The sequence below is a fragment of the Bidens hawaiensis genome, unplaced genomic scaffold (genome assembly GCF_021521415.1).
Source record: "Bidens hawaiensis isolate Kalapana, Puna unplaced genomic scaffold, B.hawaiensis_p1.1 tig00024627_1, whole genome shotgun sequence".
NCBI lineage: Eukaryota > Viridiplantae > Streptophyta > Magnoliopsida > Asterales > Asteraceae > Bidens > Bidens hawaiensis.
In genome coordinates this window covers 53,769-77,774 of record NW_027493890.1, presented here as the reverse complement: position 1 = coordinate 77,774, position 24,006 = coordinate 53,769, and the positions used below count along the sequence as shown (strand labels likewise).

Sequence of the window (24,006 nt, the reverse complement as noted above, 5' to 3'; positions counted from 1 at the left end):
CTATTTAAAATTTTTGGTTCAACATAAGTCTCTCTAATTCATACTTAATTTATTGCTCAATTAATATAAGTTTTATCCGATCAAAGTATTTGAGAATCGTACATAGTTTTGCTCTAAAAGTACTATTTCGCAACTCTCAAATATCAAAAGATAATATGTTTTTAGTAAATTCCTTGGTATAGAGCATCAAAAAGAACTTCTAAGGACTCAGTTCCTAGTGCACAACATTAGAAGCTTCAATACATATACCCCTACTTAAAAATCACAATACTTTAGTCAAGTTTAAAGATCATACAGAAGGACCAAACTTACACATCTTATTGTGTGTCACACCCCAATCTAACGGCAGAACATGTCCGGCGTGACATAGTTTGTATCATAGCTTAAAGATACTCAAATGATGGTACAATAGAGTTTCATAACAAAGTAACTTAAAACAATTACATCATACTAAACAAATAAATTGTTCTTTATTTTAGTAAAAACTTAAGTCCAACTAAGTCTTGCATCTTCTATCATCCCTAATAGCCACCTGCGATATGCGTAAAAATAGATATATTTTATCATCATAAAGTTGAGCAAGTAATCACAATTTGAGTAGTACATAACAATAAAAATGACAATTCCTTGTGATATAATTCATTACTTCAACTAGCATAACATAAATAAAATTCATTTGGCCGATTCATCGTACACAATCGATATGGCTACTAAACAATAAATACAAATAATGGTGTCGTTTGGCCATAATCCATCAAACACGATCTATAGCTATTAAGACGGCGCATGGTCATACTATGAGGATGATGATGAGATATCAACCAACCATAAAACCGTAAACACGTAGTCAAATATCATGTTACAACTAATCGATCAGTATCACAATATGCAAATAATGGAATTGAGTTTATAGTATACTTGAGTAAATAAATAAACTTGAGTTATGTGTACGCATAAAGCCCCCAAAACAAAATACGGAAGAGGAGGGGGTGTCACACCCCGACTAGCAATGGCGGAAACGTAAAACGGGAATGTAACAGACACCTTTGGTATCAACCATATTGTTTATAAAGAAACATTAACAAACTAATTTACATTATATTACATCATTCTAACTTCATTTACAAACTAGGTGTTACATAACATTGATCAATACATCAACCACTTTATTCTGTATTAGCATACTTGCGTCTATCTACAGTAGTTACATTCATTGTAACATCCGGCCCCTCGCACCACCAATATTGTCCGCTTTGCCCACGAAGAGCTCACAGATTTGTTTTTGGTTGCCCAGATGGAGACTTCCCAGGAGGTCGCCCATCCTAGTAGTACTTCTACCTAAGCACGCTTAACCGTGGAGTTTTCATGTGCTCCACAGCCAACTAAGCCCAAAATGCGTTGGTGATTGAAGAGGCAGGACATTTACTTATGAACCAAGGATCTCTCTTGTCCACGGCCGATGTGGGATTTTCCTAAGAGTGGGACGATGTTGTGTTTGCCAAGGGTGTTACATTCACGCCCAAAGCACATACCACACAAACACTTTATTCCAACTTTGGTACACCTGAAAAGCATGTCAAAAAGGGTCAACTACGAATAGTTAGTGAGTTTCACAAGTTTAAACGAAATTGGTATGCATAATCAAAGTATTCATGTTATGTATGTTTATGATGTAATTATACTAAGCCACAAGTGAACCCTTGACGTGCTTTTCCACGTGGCCTCTTGTAACATCTCGAAAACTTCCATACCTATTTTGAAAAAAGTTAGAAATTTGAGGGACCAGTTAGTCATTTATCTAAAATAAATATATAAAACTCTCGTGAAGCGACACATGTCCGATGACTAATCACAAGAAATTGACACGTGTCCGATGACTAATCGCATGAAAGCGACATGTGTTCAATGACTAATCATATGGAATGACATGCGTCGCCACATGTCAACATGAAAGGACACATGTCATCACAAGAATGAATGGCGGCGAGCGACGGTCCGACCGAGGGTGTGAGTTTCAACAATAAATAATGGTCATGGGTTGCTCATTTGTGACATCACGAACACCAAACCACTCTAAATTTCTCAAAGTTTTTGCCACCGAGTTGGAGTCCTGATGCCACTATAGAGTTTCGACGTTTCATACCCGACACCCTAAGTATAGTCAAAGTACTTCTCGATCGTACTTACGCGTTATACCCATTTTAAGGTCAGAGTTATGTTTAAGATAGTTTAATTCATAGCTTATATCCTAGTCAATGGTATAGCCTAAACCTTTAAAACTTTATACATACATACATACATACATATATACATACATACATACATATATAATCCTTTTATATATAAAGTTTAGAAAAAAAATAAACATTTCTTTGTTATTAACAAACATAAAGTTTCGCATACAAAGGTTATTGTCAATTGACTCCCTTCTAAAAGCAGAAACATTAATTTTTATTTATATAAAATATATTTATAAATATGGCGAGCATGTAGTAACTGGAAGGGCGACAATATCGGTAGTCTTGTCTAAGGAAAGTAATTTATAAATCCCAAACAATTGCAGGACCGTTTACTTTTCTGGAGAGCATGATGAGAGTGTTCGAACCTATTAGGCCAAAGCATGCCACGCTAAATGTCATACGAACTAAAGTAATCATTTTGAATTAAAATGACTTTTATATCAAAAGAAATGTTTTATCAAGGTTTAAAGCTATAAATTGGACTAATGGTCGAAGCTAGATCATTTAATCCAGATAAATTATTAAACTATTATGCTCGAACTATAGGTCCGAGGTAATCATTCATCAAACACAGAGAAATTGTTAATTGAACAACTTATTAAAAGGTGAATACGCTCAATAGTTATGTAACAACTCGAGTTTTTCTAATTAACAAGTTATATAAACACCTGACCCGTTTCGATGTTCGGGTTATTTTATTTTCAAATATCGTGTTTAACGAGAAGATTAACTATTATTATTTTTATCATTTATTTATATAATAAATAAATATAACTTTCTTTCTTTGGCAAAAACCACCCAAAACCATACTTTAACCCCAATTGTCTCCCTCCTCATATTACAAGGACTAAAATGCAAATTTTATTATTTGATTATCTTCCCATTTATAAACTGGATACCTGTTTACCAAACTCGACCCATATTAGTTTTCTTGAACCCGATTCCCAAGTTGTAATGTCTAGGACCACAATATTCGTAATAGATTTGGCAATCCAATCTATTAACATATCGTTTTTATTATAATCGGCCATACCGACAATCTTAATATGTTAAATTGATCGTTCTTGATTTTCTTTTCCTTATTAACGAGCCAACATCTATTATAACTTGTTATTAGCGAAATGGTTCCCAATAAATCAATCAATCTGGTCTGTATAATCTTCTTGATACAGCCTACGAAACCCCTAACTTTAATTTCATTTTAACATCCTCTATATACCTGTTCTGGATTTGTTTATTGCAGTCGTTGTTTGTTCTTAATTAACCATCTTGCAAGCATCATTCAAGGTAATTAATTGTACGTTGATGTTCGCAATACATTGCTGTTCAAACCCATACGGTTACTCGATTCAAAACAAACGAATTAAGTTGATTTGGGTTTTAGGGTTCATTATCAATTAGGATTTCTTTATGTTCTGTTTATGTTTCCATATTTACAACGAATTATCTGCCATCTCAGTTGGCTATTGTAGGAACGTTAAAGCTTGGGAGGCTGGGGACGCGGTTCGATTCCCCACTAGCCCGTTTTTTTCGTAATATTTTTGATATTGTTCATATTAAGTAATAATAATAATAAATGGTAAATAAAATTATTTTATTAAAATCCGTTTATTGAACTTGTGTTTTTCTCATTTTCGTCCGTGTATGTACGTATATGTAAATATATACGTATATATACATATATATATATATATAAGTGTGTGTATATATATATAAGTAAAACTTTATATATAAATGTGTTTATATAATTTGACAAACTAATAATACTTTTTTTTAAAAAGATGTATTTTACGTATATAATATGTTTATGTATAATAAAATATTATAATATATTTATGATATATTTTTGAAAAGATTTTTACGAACTAATAATATAATATTAACTTAATAAATATTTTAATAATTATCGAACTCTCATATTCGATCTTGTACATTAACTTAGCGTATCCATATTCTATTTTCCTTTATAGGCCTTATCGTTAACGCGTGACCCGCAATCAACAATCTAAATATTACTCTTTTCACTTTTGTTTGTCTATCGAGGTGAGTACCACATTCCCCTCTTTTTACTCATTTTCTCACGTTTTAGGGACATATGCGTAAATTATATTTTTTATGTATACTTATACTCAAAACTGCAATTATTGTCTTATGTGTTAACAACTTATACCTTACTTGTTTATGTGCTTACCTGCTTTATATGCTTTCGCATTCGGAGAGGTCCATCATAATCTCAGAATAGTATGATCATACGCAAGTCGTGAGCCTTTGTGCTTCTCGACATCTTAGTTATACTTGCTCATTTGATTAATTTGTTATTATCATATGACTTGTGTAACATCCCAAAATTCTAAAATAATATTTAATATATTATTTGCGTCGGGTGAAATAATTGAGTTAGTGGAACGATAATAATAATACTAATAATAATACTAATAATAATAATAATAATAATAAGAGTAAGTAAGCTGTTTAGATGGAATGAGATATAGACCAAAAAGGAAATATGGGCCTTAGGTCCATGGGCTTAAGGGAGTATAAATACCCCCTTAAACCCTAATCCTTTCCATTTTCATCCATCTTATCTTTCAAGAATCTCTACACACTCAAAACACACTTACACCTACACATTCACGGCCACAAGTCAATGAGGAGATCCAAGACTAAAAACCAAGATAAATATTGATAGATCTTGGATAAACAAACAAGATACAAGATTGTAGTTCATAACCAAGCAAAATCGTAGCTTTAAAACGAGTAAAGGTATGATCTTGATCTTTAAAGCTTATGTTTTTATGAACAGTTAGCCATGGAATTAAACCCTAGAGTCCATCGGGTATAAACGAACCATAAAGTAGCAAACTTGATGTTAAAACGGACTAAACAAACTTATGGTTATGAACGGATCTTTTAAAGAAACCGTAGATCTAGTTTTTAACATCTTTAACCCTAAAGGTTTAAACTTTATGGTCACTCGGGTCAAGTTTTGGCCGAAATCGGTTAGGAAAACATTTATGGGACAATACCGAGCCATAGTAAGGTGTTAGGGTTAAAAACGAGTAAAAATAATGATATTAAAGGACCAACCAGTGGCCAAGTATTCAACTCATTCGCTTACTTTTGATAAACTCGCTTACAATTGATAAACTCGCTTACAAGTATGACTCACCTACAATTATGACTCGCTTACAAATATGACCCGCTTACAATTATAACTAGCTTACAAATATGACTCACTTACAATTATTACTCGCTTACATTGGCCAGTCGCTTACAAGTTAAACTCGCTTGCATTGGCCAGTCGCTTACAAGTTAAACTCGCTTTTATTGACCAGTCGCTTACAAGTTAAACTCGCTTACATTGTCCAGCCGCTTACAAGTTAAAATCGCTTACATTGGCCAGTCGCTTACAAGTTAAACTTGCTTACATTGGCCAGTCTCTTACAAGTTAAACTCACTAACATTGACCACTCGCTTACAAAGTTAAACTCGCTTACAATGTCCATTAGATTACAATGTATGATTAGCTTACAATCTATCGTTAGATTATAATTCATGCATTAGATTAAAATGTATCATTAGCTTACAATCTATCATTAAATTACAATTCATGCATTAGATTACAATTTATCATTAGATTACAATCTATCATTAGATTACAATTCATGCATTAGATTACAATGTATCATTAGATTACAATCTATCATTAGATTGCAGTTCATGAATTAGATTACAATGTATCATTAGATTACCATTCATGAATTAGATTACAATGTATCATTAGATTACAATGTGATCATTAGAATACAAAGGTATTCTAATACAAGTTGAATGCTAACACAAATGTATTCTAATACCATTCAAATACAAGGAATGGCATATTCTAAGTAAAATGTAATCTAAAACAAGACCATTAGAGTATACCAGACTTAGCCATTTTGGCTGAGATATGAACCATATAATTAGGACAAGTATTGATACCTGTAATTATTATACAGTCAGCAGAGCTCAATTAAAGAAAAATATACGATTAACGGAGAGCGAAACAAGATCCATGTGAGTTTCTAGCCCCATTCTTTGTTATGTTTGCGGGGCTGTGTGCATACTCTATGTGATTAGTTAATACACTTACCTTAAGTGGTAAGTGTATGCTATATTTGATATATGTGATAGATATGAATGATTTCTTGTCGGGACGTGAACGATCTTCGGATATTGAACTTATCGACAAGGAGTATGATTGTTAAGTGAATGATGTGAAGAACGCCTAGGGTGTTCTTATGCTACGATGTAATTATTGTATATGAAAAGTATGTGTAAGCAGGTACAAGAATGGTATATGAGTTATACATCTGACGTAGTAAGTTAAGATTGCAAATCCCTCTAACTTCCGTTGGACATAGACTTGGCATGTGATGGCGTAGTTAAGGACTGCGGGCCTTATACGAGTTATAGACGATAGATGAGAACGTATTTAAGGACTATGGGCCTTATACATACTTCATATATGAGCCAACATAGGAAAGGACTGCGGACTTTGTACGTGCTGTAATAGTATTGTAGTAGCATAGGGGAGGACTGCGGACCTCGTACGTGCTATGAAATAGGTTGCAACATAGGGAAGGACTGCGGACATTGTACATGTTGTTAATGTAGAATGGTCTAGATAAGGACTGCGGACCTTGTTCGTACCATGAAAGGGTGAACATAGGTAAGAACTGCGGACCTTTTTCGTGTTCACAACCTTGAGTATAGGTATAGATGGCGGACTATGAACATACTCAGGGTGGACTGAGGTAAGTATTAGTATGTGTGTATGTATGACAGAAAGGTAACTGGTTAAGTATGGATATGAATCTTCAAATATGTAAGTGTGTATGTATTGTATATCTCCTGTTTAACTAGAGCCCACTCAACGTAGCTGACTTTTAGTAAGCACACGGGTGAGTAGAATGAGGCAGCTAGCTTGAGCGGGCACATGGTGGACGAATAAGAGACTGGCATCCGAAGAGTCAATATGTTTTAATGTTATTGATGTTTATTTTGAAAGACAAGAATTTTTGTTAAGACATGTTTATGAAGTAATATGTAATATTTAATGAAAGGCTTATATTCCGCGAAAGTTTTAATTAACTCTGATTTGTAAGAACTGTGTTTATGGGTAAATCCAACGTCCAAAGTAGGGCACCGGGATCGGGGCCTTACAACTTGTTGCAATTACTTATTTTTTGATATACTATATGTACATATAAGCTGGTGTGTTGCTCACTCAACATGTGTTGTTCACATAATTCTAATTTATACGCATATGCAGGTTATCATAGAAATTTAATGCAGGTTGGTGAAGACTTAGTAAAGAATTTAAGTTAAAAAATAATTAATCAAGATCATTTGTGATATATGTTGTAATGTTGTATGATTATGGATTATGTATTGTTTGTATTTGCTTTATCTGAAAACTTAATTTAATTAATAGATATTGTCATTTTAATAATGCATTATGTAACCTTTGAAAAGCTATGAGCAATCAGTTCGCTCCCTGACATTTCCGTCGTAGGTTGGGGTGTGAAAAGTTATACCTTTTTACAAAGTATATAATCTTTTAAAGTTACAGATATTTATCCATACGTAAAGAGTCAGAAAAGATTTTATATGAGGATTAGTACGAAGCCTCTATATTTATGAAATATTTACTCTTTTAGATTATGGAGGGTTATCCATATGTAAAGAGATAGATAAGTATTACATGAGGGTTGGTTCAAATCCTCTAAAACGTATTGATACAAGGGAGTATTAGCCACTCAGGCTAAAATACGCATGTGTTTGGATCCTTACATATACGATTTGTTGTGGCACACTACAGACATACTGACCACGAGGCAAGTAACTGTGTCTAGGGCGCGTAACCGTCCACTAAGTGCTCAGTGCGTATGTTTAGTTCTGATGAGATGGGATTGAGACCCACTGTGTCGTTGAACGCTATTGGTGATTGTGACATAATGAATTATGAAAACCTTTTATCGAGTCATCGTTATTCAACAACATATAGCTGACGTATTTTTAAAAAGTGTTTTCAGGTAACCAGGAATAAGGTATAGAAGTGGATATGCCCGGTGGAGATAGAAGATCGCTAGGCTTAGAATACAGCTGATGGCTCAGCTAAATTTTGTAAACGAAGCATATGCAAAATTTATGTTAAAGCAAGTACTTTTGTAATATAAAAAAAGAGGGTATTTAATTCCTTATGTTACGAAAGTAAATATTTTACTAATGATTTTCCGTTGTGAAATCAGACTTTGACAAATTAACAGATATTGTACCAACTATGGGTCACACGGCTAGGCCCCTGAGGCTGGGTGTGACACCTCCACTGCCCACGCACTCCTCATGGCCTACACAGCCACATGCCCCCGAATACTATGTCTAATACCACATAGCATGTATGTATAGTTATATGGTCATGTGAAATTGTATAATGTCCTGGCATACCCCATAGGCTATGTTAATTAGGTTTGTCAAACCAATAGTACTATCCACATGCCATCGGCTCATAGTTAATCACTTATGTTTGCGGGGACTTTCAAGTGTTAGCACTTGGATATTTAACATCATAACACGTTTCCAAATAGATAGATATATATAAACATTCTTTTCTCCCCAAATGCTCGTAAAATAGTTTGAAAAGAGGGCTCATGAAACTCACCTTATAGTGATAGCGTCAATAATACACTTATATCGATAGTATTCCTCGATTATAGATTTATTCCTATAATCACTATTGTACTTTTAATACTAGTATAGCCTTTAAACTGAATTGGGCTGTATATCTAGTCTGGGTATGGCTGTTACACCCAAAACATGTCAGTAGTCTTAGATGGTGACGTTGTACAATATCTAATGTTCAAAATCGATTTTGGCTTAGTCGTAGCATTTTTCGTGTCTGGTCAAGTTGGCCGTTTACGCGTTCCGAAAATAGGTAAGATCAGACACACTTGAGTAAACGTACTATTTGATAAATTGATTCGAGTTATAAAATAAAAATAGGGTTTAGATATATGGATTCGCTACAGGGTTCGTTTTCGTTTTTATACGGATAAGATTGTAGGAAACACACATAATTCGCCCGAATTGTCCGAAAATCTCTTAAAAAGTTCGGTTTTACTAAATTTATCCAAAACTATGATATTTGAACACATTTGATGTTTTTATATTCCCGTCAGTTTGTTAATCATAACGTTGCCGGTTTTATCAACACTAATATTTGTTTAATCTTTAAATTAATATAACTTTTTATTTATATATATTTAAATTACGCAATTTTTACACTTGCAAATTAAAATGTGTAGATTTTTATAAAAATATTTTCAGAATTATTAAACTTACTTACTTATATATAAAACTTCTTTTTATATGTTATTTTTAAACCAATAATTCCTCCGTTTATACCAAACGGTACCGAAAAATCTGATTATTTTTCTTAGTGGTCAAAATAATTTCATACAATCCCTGTATAAGTTTCGGAATCTAACTCTTAAGCTAAATGAGAAACCATATTCATATGATTGTGATTGCTAATTTTATTGTTATGATAAAGATCTAGTCGATTGATATGATTAGATGATTAAGTCTGCTTGAATACAATTAGGCTAGAGTGTGAGAGGATTTTGGCACTATATCAAGATGTTTTCCAATAATAATAACTGCTTAAATTATCACTACTTTACAGACTATATATAGACGATGAACCATTTCGTTATACAGATCATAAAGAATGAGCTTCATTCGTCATCATACACAAAATTTAAACATTAAGACAAACGAATTAACCATTTGTTTTCCTCATTTGTTAACATTCTTAACGAATGGACTAAAATAAACACACATGAGCTCATTCGTTATTATCTACTCTAACGAATGGCTCATTTACATAACAAATGTACCTAAGTACATTTAACAAAATACCCTTTTACATTATAAAGACCAAATACAATTATAAACAAAGACCGGGATGACAAAACTGTACTAACAAACCCCCTTGACTTGTACTCTTTGTCTTGATAACTTGAAGCGCTTGATCTTCCAAGATGCACAACTACGAATCCCGAACGGATGGCAAACACATACCACACGTTGAAATTGCATAGCAAGATAATAATCTTTAATATCGGCCTACTTTATCAGATTGTTGAATAACGCGCCGTTAACAAATTCAGATAAATTAACCAACAACATCAGATCGATTACACGAATAAACTCCGTCTTCAGCCCTGATCCCAACACGATCACAACTTCATCAATACGGTTATCATAATACCACCTATTAAGTTTATTGTAAAAACTTTGGGGGGGAAAGGCTTAACAGGAACTCTCTTCAATGTACGAGGCGATTTTACTATAAGCATAACTTTTTTCCAGCCGGTTCTCGGGTCTATCTCATCAATGTATTTCCGAATCGGAACATGTAGCTTGAAATATTTAAACCCATGTCTCACCTCATGTAATAAATGCCTACAGAACCAATCCGCCATCTGGTTTCCACCCACGATTCACGAACGGTCTATTGGCTAGTGTTCGCACATCCCATCTTGGTAAAGTAAGAACATGGGCTATATGTTGAAAATATTGGATGTCGTGTTCCCTTTTAATAATACAAACCTTCATCTCAAAATCATATAACCATGAGATTATATTACCCTTCACCTTCTTCGAGGCTTTAAACTTTGTCATCTGATAAGCAGAAGCATGGGCTTTCAACTGATTTTCCTCATCATGTTCAGCATATCTTATAACACCAATAAGTTTGTTCATACGTGACTTATTGTGCTCCAACATCCACTCGAATACATTAAATTCCGAATTCTTTCAATCCAGAGGCAGCTCCACATACTTTAGTCTTCTTTTTCTTGTTATCCAAACGTTCTTTAGCCGCTTTATAATGCTTAGTAGTGAAGAATGAAATTCCTTCATCTATATTAAAAAGAGTATAAAGATCAGGGTATTTCTCGGCTGTCACGTCTTCAACTTACACATCGTCATAGTTAAACGACGTATTCCCAGTCAGAATACTTGTATCAATTCATCTTCCTCTTTGTCCACTACCTCCACATCATCTTCTTTCTCCAAAGCATCAATATCTTCCTCATTTAAACCCAACAACAAAGCGATTTGTTCTTTCGATAACAAACAATCAAAAAACTCGCCTTCCTCAATCTCATTAGCGTTCACCATACTCATCATGATACCTTCTCATTATCCATAAGTAGGATTATGTTTGCTTTCACAGATTCTATCGGTTGCACATTAGTAGTATCAGTATACAATACTAACTTCTTATCTGATCCTTCACCACCAACGCTACCTCCAAACATTTGGTTGCTGCTCACCACCACTCGCACCTGCCTCAGGGTCTTGTTATCATCATTTCCCTCCAGTTTCATTAGCATGTCGTATTTACACGTCAACTGAAGAATGATCTCATCTTGCTTCTTGATCTTCTCCCCCTGAGCAGTAACCAACGCACGCAACTCATGGTTTTCACGTTGTAAGTACGAGATGTGGCTCACCATATTTCTTTGATCAACTCGTATATGGACTTTAAACAGAAGATCAACATCCATCTAGTTTTCTTGTAAGTGTACCAAATTCAACAACTGGAACATCTTTTGTTGAATTAGCATGTTGTAAAAGAACGGATGAGCTAGTTGCATAGGACATGCTGGAAGATTAAATGACATAAATGAGAAGTCCAGTGGTTGCATAGGTCTCTGTGTAGGACTTTCATTAGTAGAAACTTGTTGAGGAGTCGGCATTAGAGTTAATGCAGGTTGAGGAATCGATGTGAACCTCGGATCCGACGAGACTATCTTCGATTATGTAACCACTGGGGTACTAGTAGGAATAGTAGGCGATACATAAACTGTCGATATTGGTATGAAATCACCAATATCAACACCCGAACCTCTACGGGTTCGATGTTTAGCAGGCTTGTCGGAAACTTTAGCCTTGCCCTCACATTTACGCTCGGCAGCTTCACGAGCTGCAGCATCACTATCTCCACCATCGTTCCCACCTTCTCCATTTTCACGTTCTGAATCAGAATCGTCGTGGATACAACAATCATCAGGTGTACATACATAGCCAGGTCGAGCAATGTGACTGATCAATCTATTAAACTTGGGTCTGTTCTCCAAAGTTTGACGACGATAAGTTCTTAATGCTTCATTATTTCTTCACTCATGTGTTCTAACACCATGATATCATCAATCAAGTCCGGATCCTTCACCAAATTCACCTCCAGGTGGTCAATAATAAGTTGCAAGAACCTCAGATACATGAGGAACTTGTTCTTTGTCAGGATCGATCTATCACTAAATCAATCTCGTAACCAACAACACAGTGTTGACAAGACGGTTACGAAGGATGATACTGTGAAGAACCTGAACATCAAAGGGGGAATCAATGATATTCAAGGTGTTGCTAAACGAGGACAAATGAAACAAAAACACACAAGTCACTCAAAAGATTTCCATTAATATTATCCAAGAATACAATGAAGATCTATTGGAGTTTTTAGGTGGAATGTCAAATGTGAGGCTACTTTCAGTACAAAATATTCTGTTTACAAGAAAATGGCCGGCCGTCAAATCACTCAACATTCGATCAGGTTCCGTCACTCTTCTCTTCATAAATATGACCTAAATTTCCTTAAATAGACACACCTGACACCTTCTAGAACCCCTAATGATTATTACAAACCATATTTAAGTGTGTTCAAAAATATTACAAGTGTAAAAGGTCTTCGAGTAAGCATTCATCCTTGTCCAGCAGACCTTGTAACCATAAGTGTGCTTGGAACAGTTCTCCGAGCAAGCTTTACTTAGAATATTTTCCTTAGAAAATATTCTTCAAGCAGACTTCAATCTTCAAGATAATATCAAACTTTTCTAATAATATCCTACAAGTAAACATGTTCTTCTTTGATCCCTTCAACCTTTTGTCTTTAACTTATTTAAACAAACTAAGTTAGCTTGCTCGAGGTTGAACCTTGCTCGTGGAAGTCCTTAGAATAATAATTCCATTATAACTTCCTTCAAGTGTGCTTGAGATCACTGTTTATTGAACCTTGCTTGTGACATTTGTCAATTTTTCATATTCGTATTTGTATTTGTATTTGTTAAACCGACCCGTTAGTCGTTTCAATATATTCGTATTTGAAAGTTATCAATTTATATAAATTTCAATGTTTTAAAGTTCGTATTCATTCACTTTCTATTGTATTGTTCAATTAACGAATATCTAAGCCTTAAAAGTTTATAAATTAATCAAGTTTCAAACTATTCGAGCATAAAACCTAAACCATCTAAAGATATTAAAGTATACCAAGTTTTAATCTAGTTATGTACATTTATAAAGTTCAAGGTTCAAGGGGTAAATAAAGTTAAAAAAATATAAAGGTTTTAATAGTTGAAGGGCTATATGTGTAAATTCTTATTACATTATAATAAAAAAAATAATAAACAAGCCAGGCCACTTTCCCCCTTGTTTCTCCTCTTCGGTTTTCCGGTAAACCGGCTGGCGACGACGGAGAAGTTCCGGCAAAACCCAAACATCGCATACAAACCCCATTCGATACGTTAAATTATCCTAAACGACATCTCCACTAATACTAAACATTATTATGTGATTTATTTCACCATTTAACACCTAATTAACCCATAATTAATCCCAACCAATTGGATTTTAACCAAAATTTTGATAACTCAAATTAAACACTAATCTATCAAATTGAAACTATAAATATGACTCTAAGATTCTTCTAAACCTAAGTATGGATTTTGGTTAGTTATTTATCAATAGGATTGATTATATGAACATGAATCACTGAATTGTTAGTATTCAAGTTGAATATAGCAAGAACTTGTTTATAGTTTGCAATTTGGGGATTTTTGAATTTCTTGGATTAATTGATGATTTTGGTGAATTAAACTTGAAATGATAAGGATTAATGTTAATTGATATTGAATGGGGTATATGCTAGTAGATTTATAAAACTATTAGATAATACTTGAAGATTGTTGAAATTGTTAGATTGCCAATTAAGAAAACTTTGTTGAATGAAAAGTTGAATCCTTGATTTTGATATGAATACTTAGCATATACGTTTTTGATATATAATGAATTTCATACTTGAACTAAGATAGGATGCATTGTTAAAGTATAGATTGGATTAGCAAAATGATCATTTCTCACTTGCTAGAAATAAAAACTTTGTAACTTAACTAACTGAAAGATCAAAACTTGAATAGAACATAAGGGTGCATGAAAATATGTCAAACTAGTTGAATAAGATAAACAAATATTCATACTTAATCATGATTGAAAGATTGAATTAGATAGAATTATCAAAAATTAAAAGTTATTATAATAGGAAACTTTGTTAATTAAACACTTAGGAAATTCATAAAAATGATGAAATGCATGAGCTAATGATTTGATTATTTGAATGACTTGATGATTTGATGATTTGGAAGAACTTGTTGATTAGATAATAATAGTAATAATCACAAAGTTATTGAATTGATTCTTAAAAATGATTTACATGATTACACACATGTTAGAACCTTCCAAATATGAATCAATAATATAGTTGTAAAGTATTAATTTGGCTTGTTTTGATAATCATAATAATAGATAGAAATATGGATTTTTAAGGTTTATTATGATGTTTGTTCATATATGAAATGATAAGCTTGATTAGTGACATTATTAATAAACTTAAGTTATGAATTAGAAGCTTGAAATTGATTTAATGTGTTATATGAAACTATGTGATCAAAACTGGAAATAAGGATGAATTATGTGTTATAATGTGTATATTTGTTCATAGGGTAATTGGTGTGTACTTACTTGACTTATTTTACTTGTCGGTAACTTTAACGGTCGAAAAATTGGCTTTTAAACGTAAACCGACACGATGATTAGGGTTGTTTTAGAACAGCCCCTAAAGTTTTAAAATACTCATATATAAAATAAGTTAATATATGAGAAGAGCACAAGATAAAAAAAAAACTTGGTCCTAAACAGTTTGTGTCGCGAAAACTGATACGAAAACGTTAAAAGTTGATACTTTAAGAAAATATTAACGAAAATGAAAAATAACATATTTTTATAAAATAACTTCTAAAACTTAACTAATATATATGTAACAAGTATTTTTCAATATTTAAAAATTATATTTTATACGAAAAGTCGAACGGTTCGTTTTTAATCACGAAACCGATAAAACCGAGAAAATTCATGAAAAATAATAAATTAATATTTTCATAAAACTTTCCAGCAACTGAAACTTTAATATTTTGTTGTATTTATATATTTATTTCATTTATTAATTAATTTATTAAGACAATAGTTAACGAAACCCGAACTATACGTACTCGTTAACTTGATAGGAATTTACTTGCTTATGTGCTTGTGTGGACATTAGACTAGGGTTAGCAAATAAAAGACTTTTATAAACTAAAAAATCAAACCAAGTTTTATTAACAAAACATGTACTAATATAGGACAAATGATTTTTGGAACGAAAATCTTCAACAATGAGTTTCTCTATCGACCCATCGTTTTCGAAATGTTTTATTATGTTTTGGGGGAAAAGGATATTTTTATAAGGAATTTTATTTTACAAACCGTGTAAAAAGTGGGATGAGTCAACAATTGGTTAAATAACTGTTAACCAAATTAATAAGGGCACATGAATATTGGTAGATCTATTGGGGCGATGCCACCCCACTTCCAATCGCGTTGGGTTAAAAGTAAGAATATTTTGAGTATGGTAGGTATCGAGTTATCAATTTTGATAGTCATACACTTGTTGTATTCCTTGCTAGTCTACAATATTACGATTTGTTTAAAAGATAAAATGCTTCGTTTTTATGGCAAGTTCGATTATTAATAATTTTAAAGATATAATTACAATGTTAAAAGAATGGTAGGAAAATATTACCACCGTTACTTATGGTAATAGCTGATAAAAGAATGGTCGTTGAACCATTGTATGGTGATAATTTATATGTACTCGTTTACTTTATTTCTCGATAAATTGATATCATATTGTTATGATGATTTGAATGTAAATTTCGATTGCCTTGCTTTCATTATAATATATATGTAAGTATATATATATATATATATATATATATATATTATTTTTAATAATGAGAACTCACCAACATTCGTGTTGACGCTTATTTTAATATGTTTTTCAGGTAAGTGATGGCTTCGAGTGGACAAGGAAAAAAGAGCGTTGGATGTGTGTTTGAATAATGTAGAAACCAGGATTTTAATAAACCATGCAGTAGCACGTGTAAAACTTCTGATAATGTAATAACTATCTTTATTAAATAAAAGTTAAACTATTATTGATAAATATTTTGCTCTATTGTAATTGGCTATCGGCATCTGTCATGACCCGAATGACTTAGTTAAATTCTTCTGCTGCCTTGATTAAGGTTTTCGGGGTATGACACATGCGCCTCATGATAGTCGCAATACCTGGTTGTGTCCACATTCGCTAGTTGTTTAAGCGGTTGCGGCTTTCTAAACTCGATGCATTTAGAGAGCATGATCTCCAAAAGACTTTTGGTGCCATCTTTGCCTTTGTTGTTGCGCCATTTGCTTACCTTTCTAGCCAACGAGTGGGCGAGAGTCAGAGAATGATGAGTATTGGTTCATTCTTGACCAAACGGACCCAATTTTCCTCTTATCCTTCTTGGCTTGGTTGAGGTCATTCAGCATGTCCATTCGCGGAAGTTTTCTTCCCAAGCTTTTTCAGTACGCGCGTAACACTTTGTTGCCGTCTTGATGGCGTCCCAGCTCAGCGGCATGACATCGCGACCTGTGAGCGTACGAATGAGGCCAACACACCTCACATTTTGGCGAAATTATGCACGCGTGAGGTTTTCCGCTAATGTTAAGCCCATCCTTTAACACATTCTTGAGAAATGAGTGATGAAATCTTCGACACTTTCGTTGTCCTGGCGGATAACATTGAGGATATCTGTCAGGTCGCTAACATGGCGCCTTTGTTGGCTGAAGTGCTGGGTAAACTTGTGTGCCAAGTCGTCCCAGCCTGTGATTTGCCCCTCTGGTAGGCGTTCAAACCATTTCCTCGCGGCGCCTACTAAGGTTAACGTGAATACATGGCACCAAAGCGGCATGGACCATGCCTGCGACGATGAAGGTTTGCGATGGTCATCTAGATCAGTCAAACCTTCGTATTTCCCTATCGTGGGTGGAATTTTCGGGTTCGCGGGTAATCCTGCTTCTTCAATCTTTCGAACGAATTTTGACCTATTCACCGAAGATGCAAGCTTGTATGGTTTGGAGAAGTCAAAGTTGGTGCTAGGTTGATATTCGATGACTTTTTGGGGGTATGATGAGTGCTTGTTCTCTCTTGACTTTCCTCGTAGTCAGGATCTTCTTTCAGCGAGGGCGTCGTGTGGCGCGAGTGTTAAACTAAGTCTGATATCCATTCGTAAAATCGTGTCTTATATATGGCCTGTTACTCTTCGGTATCGGTTATACTCGTTCTTTTGATAAAAAAAATTCCATATTAAGATTTCGAAGTATTTTTACCATTATAATTATCGTATACCTTTTATTTATATATCAACTAATAAAAACTAGAATATGGTATGTTACAAACATATTAACCTTATCATAAATAAATTATATCACTATAATTTTTATTGTATAAACTTCATAATATACAAAATATATATAACATCATTATACGTATTTCGAAGGAAAAAAATAATTTTCTAGTATAATGAACCTACAAAAATGAACTATTATTATACAAGGATTAAGAGAAAATAAACTATAAATTAAAAAATTGCACGTGTATGATTTGGATATATAGTTCGGGTAAATGAGTATACGCTTCGGGTAATTAGGCCGGTATCACCAAATCTCATACCTGGTTCATACCTATAAAGAATTTCAAAACTAATTCTTTACCCGATCCAATACTCGCCTGGCTTCGAGCATATCCGCCATACTAGGGTTTTTCTTACCATCCCTGCATGTTTTCTTGAGAAAGGGGACCCATCAATAAATACCAATATATCATTGGAACAAAGTCCCTATGATAAGTCTGATTAATTACATTGAACTTGAGGTGGTTATATTGAGGCTTATGCTCGGGAATATTTAAACCCGACTTGATTAGGAGTATGTTTGAGATTGAGTTTGAAAATGCTTATTGGCTTGTTAGTGTTTTTAAAAAGCCAATAAGTTAAAATATGGGTGATAATCATAAAAATCTTTTTTATTTTATCTTTTTGAGATGATTAAAAAACAGTTTTCTAAAAATCCTAAATTATAACATTTTAAAATGATTTTTTTTAAAAAATCAATAAATATTTTTCAAACCAAATCCTAAACTTAGCTTTTTAATTCCTTAGTTTGAAAAGTATGTTTTAAAGTCGAGAAAATGAAATTTCCAATACCTTCTTCCATAATCCATCCTCCACCAGACACGAAGAAATATCTCCATACAAATGCCGTAACCAATCCATTATCAAATAATCAACAAACTTGAAAATGACGTTGTTTAAAATATCTCCATTGCCACTTTATAATAATAATATAAATAAATCATTCATCTTCTATGCTTTCACTGACGAAGCAGAAACGTAGATGGCTTATTATTTTCTAAGACACCTTATCCTCACCGGATCCGTTTAATGGTATTCTTAAATAGGACCGTGAATCAACCCTATTGTAAATAACCAGGGTCGGGTACTCGGGTCTCGCCGGTCTTACCCTGTTTTTAATGAGTTGATCTCGAGAAGCTCACGAGTAGCTTGACTCATTTGCCCGCTTAGATTGCTAGTAGAAATCTGATATCCCAACCTTCTTAATAACCCATGGAATAAAGTTTGGGTAGTGATTTGTGGTATTGTGAAATGAATAATATGATAGTCGGGGTTATCTTGTTTAGAAAACATGTTGGGCTTGGGTTTTAACCCGTTTAAGTATTTAAAATAACACTTTTATAATTATATCTTTATCTCTGTTTTCTATTATTTTTAAGATACACTTACAATTTCCAATTCATTTTCAAGATTTTTAATATTTTTCTAAAAAATATTCATATTACTCTTTTACTCTACCGACTCTAAATTATAGCATTAATATTTTTAATTTGTTTAGTTATAAATGGGTTAGCGAATCGTGATCGGGTCGACCCAAGTTTTTGTGTGTGCTAGTTAGGGTTGAAGTCTTTGACACGAATAATAATATGGGTCAGATTTGGGTTGCACATTTCAACCAGTTAACCAGACACAATTGACACCCCTAAATCCCTAATATCAACCAATATGGTTAGTTAGGTCATATTTACCACACAATTAGGAGGCATTTACATTAATCTAATATTTAAACACATAATACTCTTAGATAAAATATCAGTTGCTACTAAAAGTACCTTGCAGTTATGTTTTCTTACTGTTGAAACTAGGTTAAACTTAAGTTACATGTTCCTTTGTAACAGTGATTGTTTCGTGTTTAATTATCGTCGATTTGAATTAATATATACGACGGTTTTAATACAGTTACTTATAAATTTGACGATTTTGGTTGTGTTTATTTTTAACTTGAGCTTGAATCGTTTATCCTAATAGAGCTCTTAGCTCGTTTCGGGGGTTTTATATCTAAAGCTAAGCTCGTGCTCAACCTGTGCATTTTGTTTATTATTCATATATAATTCTTATGTATATTTATAGTTATAATTTTATACACATAACGTGAAACATATCATTTAGTTATATTTTGATATAATTGTATGTATATATATATTTTTATCATGCAGTGTGTATTTTTGAAACAAATTTATTTTACCTTTTAAATAAAATAATAGGTTTGCTAACTCTCATGAACCCAGCCGAGCTCGATATATGAAGCTCAAGCTCAAGCCCGAGCTCGAGTTCATTTATACTTGGCTCTATTCAAGCTTTTAACGAGTCGATCTCGAGTAGCTCAGCTGTTCACACCCTAGTAACGGGTTAACTAGTCAAGTTAAAAGATTAGATCATAGATCCTATAAATCAGATAGATAAACTTTTTATTGTGATTATAAATAATGCATCAATGATTCATAACACAGCTTATGGTAATCTTACAGATGAAGAAGAAAGCCTTCTTTCAGGAATCAATAGCTACAGAACAAGCCTAAACTTAACAACCCTAACAGAAAACAAGCAAGCCAAATGCCTAGCCGACAAACTCGCCGACCAATTTAAAAACCAACCGTGCACAAACACAACCGGTTCCAACACGGTACCAGGAACCGAACAAAATTTTTCCGATTTTCCAAACTTTTTGAACGAATGCCATTTGAATGTCACTACTACACGTGACGGTGCAATTCTCCCCACTTGTGTTCCTAATCTTGATCCCACCCTTGTACTTTCCAAATACACGCGGTCCCAGTATTCAGGTTCGTTAAACGACACTAAGTTTACTGGAGTTGGGATTGGTTCTGAAGACAATTGGATTGTGGTTGTGTTGACAACAAACACACCGGAAGGCGGGTATTCACCTGGTAGCAATAATGTAGGTTTCGCTCACGAAAACCACCCAATGTGTTACTCGTTGTTGGTTTTATTCGTGTCGGTTATGTTATTATTGCATGCCTAGAGTTGTTTGTCAGACGGCTTGTCTTTGATTATCGGGTTGTGTTTACACGGAGTTGTGAAACAGTTACATATGTTAATATGGTTTTGGCGTATGAGATGTGTTTTGGATGTTGTTTGAAACTTTTATATGATATAAAGTTGGATAGCAAGGACATGATTGTTTTTGTGCTTGTAGGTTATCAGAAGTAGAAGTAGGGATAAGCAAATGGTATAGGGTATTGGTATCGAAATGAGCATTTTGGTATCGATATCAGTACCAAGTTTTTAAGAAAATCGAAACGGGAAATTCTGGTATCGGGATCGTTATTTACCGAACTTTTTCTATCATATCAATATCGAACCGCACATATTCGGTACCAGTACCAAGCTTTTAAAAAAACCAGGATCGAGAAATTTGAAATCAGTATCAGTATCGATATATACCTAACTCATACCTAAGTAAAATTGAAGTATGTTAGGAAGGAAAACGCATGTCTAGCGTATACGTCGTGTTCCCAAGTATACTTAGTGAAAGGAAATGGAATATTTTTCTTTCCATTATATTCTCCTCTTTTACTTTCTTTTCTTTCAATTTCTTCCAATATGGAAGGAAATAGATCCTCCCATACTACCTTTGTATCTTTTTTTAAAAGGCTAAATTTTATAAAAATAAAAGAGACCTCGAGCAAGAATTGTATCTTCTAAATTTCCATTTCTTTCTTTTCTCATTTAATAAAACCCGAAAACACATTTTATTATTTCCTTACTTTAATAAAACTTGGGAATACAACAGTTTCTTTCCTCCGTTCATTTCCTTTTCTTTTACATCTTAAATAAAACTCGAAAACAAAGTGATAGAATATACAAACTATTATAAAAGAAATAATATGAATATATTAATTAAATTGTTTACCTGCCATTTTATTGTAAAACGGTCATTGTAAACCGTTTAGGATGTTTTTCATATTTAAATTGCAAAAAAAAAGGAAAAAAATAAAAGTAAAAATTAATTACTTCAATAGAAGAAAGAAGGGCATTCTATTAACTAACTAGTTACTTTCACATATTGTATTTAATTTTTTTTTTCATCTTATAGCTTTTTTTAGGCTGTCCATTACGGTGACCGGTGATCAATGGTCACAACTTTTAATAATTAAAGAAAAATAAAAATTAAACTTTTTTCTCTTAACCGATTGTAATTTAGGTTGTTTGAGCGACCTAAGTTTGCAACCAAACATTTATATATAACTTAGAGTTTTCATGAAAATTACAACTTTTAACTTTTAAAAATACTTTTTAAATGAGTTTTATTTAAAAAAGATATTGAACATTTAGATATAAACTTTATAAAAAATGAATCATTTTAAATTTAATAAAAAAAGTTGGGTTGGGTTGTCTTGAGTTGGGTGTGTGAGTAAAAATTTAGACTAGATGTGTTTTGTATATGAAAGAGAGAGAAAATAATTTTTTATTAAATAGTTGGGTTTCTGGGTTGTGATAATGGATATTCTTAGCAAATAAAAATGTTTTTATAATAACTAGTAATTTAACCCCCTGCGTACCGGTATCGAATTCGCTACCAATTTGGTACCGTCGATACTGAATCGGTACCATTGTTTCTTCAATCTGGTTGGACACCTTCTTCATAGTTTGTCATCAAGTAATAATGTTTATTAAGGGAAAATTCCCTAAATAACTCATTTATAGAATGTGGTTTTAAATTTATCCCTCTAATTCAAGTTTCCAACTTTGTTCCTTTGGTATCTCGTTGCCGGCGACATGTTAGGAACACCGACGATGTGTTACTGAACAAATCAGATAACGACACGTGTGTTCTCCGGCCCATATAACATAGGGTTGACAATGCGTTTATGTTGCTAACGCAGGGTAAGCGATGTGTTTATGTATAACGTTTGGTGTCGGCGTCCTGTTCTAGAAACATAAACGCATCATCAACCCTATGTTATGTTATGCGGGCTGGTGAACACATCGTCGACTGCCTATTCCGTCAACGTGTCGTTATCCGATTTTTTTAGTAACACATCATCGGTGTTCCCTAACATGTTGCCGGCGAGGAGATACCAAAAGGACAATGTTGGTGCATTGTGCCAGTAGTTCATTAGTCTTTAGTTTATCGTGTCTGTAATCAGTATATTGTTCGTTATGTTTTGGTTATTGTTTGGTTATTAGCGAAGTTAGCAGGTAGGCGAAGTTAGGGACAACTTCGCCAAGTGTGTTTGGCGAAGTTGTCGCAGGTCTATATAACTTAACTTAGGCCTTTTGTTTTGTAAGTCTTCTGGTCATTTGTTTGTGGACGGCTGGTTTATTGGTTAGAAGCTCTTGAAGCTAATAACAGTTAAGCCTTTGTTTTACGTGTTCGTGTTTGTTACGTGTTCATTATGTTATCTCGTTTATACACTCGTAATCGCATACTTAGGGGATTCCGCACCCTTCGTGTACGAGATACTCCTATGTAGATCCGGCTGGGAATCTACAATTGGTATCAGAGAGTTTGTTCGTGATTGTGTGGTTCGGGATTATCACACGAGTGTTAAAATTGTTCCCGCTATACTTTTCGCGGAATCGTTTCACGTAAAACACCGTTCGTTCTGTGCACTCCTCTACAATACAACCCTAGTCACACACCCTTTTACCAGTAAACCTTCTGAAATCGAAGAAACAATTTCAAAATCAATTCGTTTATCCAGCGAAGTTGCCGTCATCTGTATTTAGGGTTTTAGCAAAGATATTATTGGCGAAGTTGGGAAGAAGCGAAGTTACTGGAGAAGTTAAAACGTAGAAAACTTAGTTAATACAATCTAAGTTCACCCTTAGCGAAGTTATCGTGTTGGTGAAGTTAACTTAACTTCGCCATCTACTGTTCATAGATTAACGTTGGTATAGTTTCAGCTCTCGTTTCGGTTAATTATGACTTCGATAAACATCACTGAACTGGTAAAGATGGAGGTTAAAGTTGGGTCAGCGACTAAAGCTCTAAAGTTACTTAAAGGCACTGATTTTGTTGCTTGGAAAGACAGGTTTGAGCAGTACGTGAAATACCAAGATGCAAAGATGTGGATATGTATTCA

At 33.6% G+C, this 24,006-nt stretch overlaps 1 protein-coding gene across 1 annotated transcript; it reads left to right on the top strand.

The window, feature by feature from the left end:
• Positions 1-20,375: 20,375 nt before the first annotated feature.
• LOC143569646 (putative GPI-anchored protein At5g19250) lies at positions 20,376-21,097 on the top strand. Its single transcript, XM_077055508.1, has one exon. It carries the CDS (start codon positions 20,391-20,393, stop codon positions 20,937-20,939), a length of 549 nt encoding a protein of 182 aa, XP_076911623.1. The 5' UTR covers positions 20,376-20,390; the 3' UTR covers positions 20,940-21,097.
• The last annotated feature ends 2,909 nt before the right edge of the window (positions 21,098-24,006 follow it).

Bases quoted from the DNA above. Each gene is read 5' to 3' on its own strand.
- LOC143569646 (XM_077055508.1), top strand. From the start codon at position 20,391: ATGATTCATAACACAGCTTATGGTAATCTTACAGATGAAGAAGAAAGC.